This window comes from Citrus sinensis, chromosome 4 (genome assembly GCF_022201045.2).
Source record: "Citrus sinensis cultivar Valencia sweet orange chromosome 4, DVS_A1.0, whole genome shotgun sequence".
Classification (NCBI taxonomy): Eukaryota; Viridiplantae; Streptophyta; class Magnoliopsida; order Sapindales; family Rutaceae; genus Citrus; species Citrus sinensis.
The window spans coordinates 25,287,369-25,293,379 of NC_068559.1; the positions used below are offsets into that span (position 1 = coordinate 25,287,369).

The 6,011-nt window shown below is 35.1% G+C and overlaps 1 protein-coding gene across 1 annotated transcript; it reads right to left on the reverse strand.

Annotated features, from left to right (window-relative positions):
* Nucleotides 1-364: 364 nt before the first annotated feature.
* LOC102606789 (uncharacterized) lies at nt 365-5,782 on the reverse strand. Its single transcript, XM_006484032.4, has 8 exons — nt 5,583-5,782; nt 5,437-5,490; nt 4,375-4,577; nt 3,783-3,916; nt 3,234-3,327; nt 2,666-2,938; nt 1,643-1,980; nt 365-1,100 (listed from the first exon to the last, which is right to left on the reverse strand). The coding sequence occupies exons 3-8, from the start codon at nt 4,529-4,531 to the stop codon at nt 882-884; spliced, it is 1,215 nt and encodes a 404-aa protein (XP_006484095.1). The 5' UTR covers nt 4,532-4,577; nt 5,437-5,490; nt 5,583-5,782; the 3' UTR covers nt 365-881.
* Nucleotides 5,783-6,011: the final 229 nt, after the last annotated feature.

Here is a 6,011-nt window from a genome sequence, read left to right on the forward strand (position 1 = left end):
TTACCCCTCGAAATTCATCACGAGACCAACTCTCAATCTCATACCGATGTATTCATTTATTAAATGCAGATACTCACATACAATATACAATATAATAGATGCTAAAGATATGCTAAACTTGCCTGCCTCCCATCTCATTTTCAAAGGAGCAGAATTAAATAAGGGAGATTGTTATATTACATGATAATGTAACATACATGATTCTTCTACAGTCGTTGGATGAAAATACAGTGGTTGTGGGAATATAAGATAATAAATCATGTTATTTTCACAACCATTGGATTTTTATCCAATGGCTGTGGATTAATCATGTATGTTACATGATCATGTAACATCACTAAAACCTTAAACAAGAGGCTAAGACTCAGGCACTTGGAAAATCCTTTATTAAACAAAACAATATACATCCAGAGCTAAGGAATTACAAGTAAATTATCAGTCAATCTACATACATAATCTATCTCCACTATTGCAAAACTGGCTAACATCATCAAATCATATAAATTAAACTTCAAATACCATATCTCTTGGAGTTTTCAACTTGCCGTAGCAAGTTCTTCAAGAAAAATTGAAACCACCTTGGAACTCATAAAAAGTAACGCACGCATTCTTCAATTATTAAAAAAGAAAAATTATTTCCAACCCATAATCATCTAAAAATTATCTACTCTAAATCATTTTGGCACCCATCTTTGCATAAAACGTTTCAGCAGTTGACACATGATTACATGATTGCCCATTTTTGCTCTTTCCAGTTGAGTTGACACCTTTTAACTTTAAACCCCGAGTCTTGAAGACTTCTCAGCAAAGAGATTCATTCAAGTAATTGTCAACACATACAAAACAAATCAGTTCACATTATTTACTAGTTCACATCAGGCTCACCTTTCAAATGGATCTCCTCTGTTAGAATTTAAAGGAGGATAAACGGCGGCAGCTATTTTCTCACGAATATTAAATTTCTGAACAATCAAGGGCCTAACATCTTCAACACCAACCAAGCTCTCCAAAAATGGTAGTAATAGAAGCAATTCTTGATCTGATCGATCATCAAACCAGCTCTCAATTGGAATTCCATTGTCCACTTGGAACCCGAATGCCTAAGAAAACCATTGACCTCATTAAGAAAATGAGCATTCGACAATTTACATAGAAAACTAATCTTTGTTTAACAAGTGCGTATAGAGTACAAGGACACTATTTTCTTGACACCACTTCATAAGATGAAAACAGTAGCTAACTTTTAAAATCACAGGCATATATGTAATGACAAACTATGAAAAAGAATCAGCAATTGATGATACCAAATGATCACAAAATTAAGCCAAAAACCTAAGAATGTGTCGATCTTAGCCTCAGTGTTCATGGATGAAATCCAATTAATTTATTCGTCTTACGATGCCCACCCAGACAACTGGAAAGAATTTAGCCAATTCAAAGCATTTACAACCATATGAAAATTCTTAGAGAGAAGGACAATGGACTAAAAGACAGACACTAAACTTCAGTTCCAGGGATACAATGCCTGTCTATAAGACCAAAAATTTTATCATTTTCTGATTGCACCCTATTTAAGAAATTGGACGTCATCAGAATAAGTATTCATATACAATTAATCCAAAAGAGGAATTCAGAACATTACCTGTGGGGAGTTGTCAACTATGATAACATGTGACAAATCACGGCCAAGAACTGACAAATCTTTGAGGTAATTGCCATCCACAAAAACACATGATTCACGGAAAACACGATGCCGAAATAATTTTCTCTTAGGATCGAGCACATTTAGAAGCTGCTCTGCATAGATACTTTGACTGGCGGTGAATATGATTATCTCAAAAAGACTGGAAACTCTCTCCAAGAAATCTTTGAGATAAGGACGGCATCGAACATAAACTGTATGCTTTTGGAGGTTAAAATTTACAGGGAATGTGAAGTCTGCATCATCACAGGGCTCTAGAGTGGAATGCACCAGAGTTTCTGCCAGATCAAAATAACTTAATCAATTCCTTGAAGGTATACATAAAATGACAAATTATTCACCATTAGCAGTATAAAACGAGGCACTTCTTCAAACAACGAGGTTAATTTACATTTTTCATCAAATGGGTGAAAATGAGGAAAATTTTTGGCTCACTCTTCAACTATGCCAATAGAAAGACACAAATCATAACTCAAATAGAGAAAACAGATTGCTGAACTTCACTTTTTCAGTAAGCCTAAATATCATGCTACTGGAGAGCCAAACATCAAAATCACGACATTGCATATCAACACTAGCCAAACAGAATAAGACAGCATTATTAAAATACCAATAACCAGTGACCCTCAGTCATGACATTTCTATAGATGAAACAGATATTGAGCTGTTTTCTAACATAATCTTGGAGAGGTATAAAAGTGTAGACTACTATCAAGATTTAAAGAGCAGGAAAGGGCACAAGGAATCTAAAGTGTAATCGTTATTTGATAGCCTAAAGGTCCAGCAGAAACCAAATGACTGATTGCCTTAAAGAGCAGCAGAAAAGCATTGATCATACATTATCTTCATCTACTGGCATAAATAACAAATTATGGAGAGAAAATCCCTGTTTAATAAATAGTTCAGAAGCCAATCGCATGAATGTAAAGAGTACAGCAAATAAATGTAAGCAGATTTTCTTACCGTCCAAGTCCAAAACAAGAGTAGTAGGGGGGCAACTCCGTGTCTGCTTAGGTAGCAACATAGGCCGAAAAGTAGGGACCACTGATGACAATTCTGGCAAGTTTTTTATAAATAAATAAGGATCAAAGTCATCAAATTCCTCATACTCATCATCCTCCATGCAAACATCAGTCATAGACTCTTGACCATACTCATCAACACACTCCAGCTTTGAGTTCTTCATAGCAAGATATATAGCTGAAACTTCAGAGGAAAGATTAGCTCCTTCCGCATCTGCGCATGCGTAATCATAATGTTAGAATCTAGGCAAGCATCCGACCACTAAAGTTCCAAATTTTAGATCACATATTTTTTATCTACTTCTACACACTACCATGGCATGTTGCATTTATTGAAGTGAATGTACTTTCACTGTAGTATTCAGAAATTTCTTGGGTAACATGACCATCCCACATATCAACTAGTGAGTATTCCATCTCACTTTCCTTGTGAGATTTTTGGTCTCCACTCCGGAAGAAGAGAACAAGGACATTAGATCCTATAGTAATAACAATATTATGTCACCTACCTCCACTGGCAATATCTCCGCCTGCTACTTTAGATACATGAAAAGTGGGAGAAAATATTGTCTGCAACACAGGAGCAGTTTCCTCATCACAATCCTGCATTACAATTTAACAAATCATATAAAAGAATCTAGATAGATCCAACAAATGAAGTTTTGCTTTACTGATGTTTGACAGTTCCTACAATCCTTGCAGTAGACATCCTCTGATAAAATTAAAGAGCAATTAAAATGACCAATTAAAGTCAATCTTACAAGCAAAGTACCCAAGGATAACTGAAAGAGAAATATCCTCACAAAGACATTTATACTTATACAGGAACAAAATTGGGAGCTTCAAGTTTGTATAGGGAATGCTATGACCAAAGATGATCACTATATTTGAGTGGGGTAACTGTCTTTCTGTATTTTGTACATCCTTGCCTCAACTACAGAGATGCCAGGTGTCAACTAACTGGCCGCCAGAAAAATTTAATAATTGATTCACCCTCTTCCATCCATACTCAACAACAGAAAAGTTTCAATAGAAAAATTGCCAAGCAAGAAAATTACCTTATGATCCATGGAAGCTTTCTTAAATGAATCATATTCCAGGCAAGCACCAGACGGTTCATTCCCCAAGCCATATCTAGTATTTAAATTGATTGCAGCAACAGACTCCTCATTTTTGTTTGAAAGAACGCTAACTGGAATTTGTTGTGAGATGAAACAGTTAAATTCACTCACCCAGTAAAATGAAACCATCTACTGGAAATAAGCTGCAAAGGTCTAAGTAAACCATGATAAAGGATAGAATGGATAGGATATATAAGTGTGCATACCAGAAAATCTAAACATACAGGTACTAAGTTACAACACTATGGCACTTTTTATTCATCTAAATTGAGAGGGGATATAGCATTGTATAGGGTGGTTGGGTATACTTTTGCATAGCACTAAAAGCTTATCTCCTTTGCTTAAAGGACTACTGGTCCACTCTCTATGTTGATTTTTCTCAATTAATATACTTTTGAGTTTCATATTTAAAAAAAAAAAAATATGGCACTTTTCCAGTTTAAAAAAATTAAATAATTAAATGCAGGAACAGGAACAGGAACTTTCCAGAAACATAGAACAAATATGCACGGCGAAGATGAAAGTATACCAGATTTCTGCTTTCTGACAGAAGATGTGATTAGCTCTGTAACTTTCTTTTTCGGAACTTCAACATTTTCGGATCCTTTCTTCACAGTTCTTGAAACCCTAGGACTGGCATGCTCTCGGGAAGCATTTCTTCCGTTTGCTTTTTTCTTGGTTTGCATTTCCAGAGAATGGATGTCCCAATGTTCAGAGGCTGTCACTTCCTATCTGACTCAGTAGAACACCTCAAAATAAATATTCAATTGGAAAAATAGTGCCCAAGTATCATATCAATAGTTTTCGACATTTTGTAGGTCCAAACACTAAGAATACAAGAAGTATCCAAATAGCATAAGGATAGCAACTATGTAGCACAATGTATCTGCCACATAATTAAGGGTAAAGAGGAATGTATAATATCCCACCAAGGTTAACAACTTAACATGTATCAGAACACATACAAAAGCCAAAGAAGAAAAACAAATTCTAGTGCAAACATAAAATAAATACCTCCGTTACACCATCAACTCAAAGCAAACATTCTGCACAGTGAGAGATAATAATTGGCCATATACAGATACAATTAGTAGAAAAGGATTCAGTCAGCTGTTAAAAACAAATGAAAAATAAAATAAAAGTAGAGGGTATAAACCAATCACTATAACAGCTCATTCAGAATTTCCAATAAGCATCAAAACCAGCAGAAAGGGGCTAAAAAATTATTAATATTTCGAAAATTATTAAAATCAACTTCAATAAGATCATTACTGAAACCGCTTAGAAACAATCAGCAGACAAACAACACAATATTTTTTTCCCTTTGTTTTTCCCTTTCAACCAAAAGCTAAAGCTCAAACCCTAGAGGGGAGACCCGACCAGTTCAATACAAGTGACAATATACGAAAGGCCAAAACGACAAGAAATTCACTACTCTCGAACAAAAAATCGCCACTCCAGCTCGAAATTTTCAGCATTTAATACTAATTAAATCAAACATGCATTCGTAAAATATGAAACCCCGAGAGATAGCTGACCCAACACAACTGAAAAATAGCGCTTAGAGCAAATTTAGTAAGAAAAATCTTACTAGGAGAAAATCGAAAAATGGGGAAATCAAAAGCTGAAGTCACTGCAACTGTTCCTGCGATTACGCAAAACAGGAGTAAGCAAGTTGAAAGATTGAAGAGATTAAAAGAAGTGAAGTGCGAGTAATTAAAACCCTAGACTTGTTACCAGCCGCAAGAAGAATTTTTTCTTCATTTTTTTTTCCTCTTTCGTTTGTGATGTTTTTTTTCCCTCCAAAGATGGAAAAGAGAGGGAAAGCGAAGAGGGATCGAAAATTATTTTTTGCCTGATCAAGGGGCTGTCTTGAAAAATAAAATGAAAATCATTTCAGAGAATAATCGTCCTATTTTTAGTAATATAGAGCGAAAGTGTTTACCAGAAGTGCCTTACTCGCAATTACTGAAGAAAAATAATTTACTCGCCGAAAACGCGCCATAGATCCTGTTAACTAACACGTGTCGAATTACGAAAGCGAGTATTATGGGTTTCAGTGTGTGAGAGTAAGGAATTGAGGTTATCTTTTTGTACTCAGGAGTTAGTTTGTTTAATAATACTATAAGAAATTGGACAAAATTTAATAAGTTTGCAATATTTGTT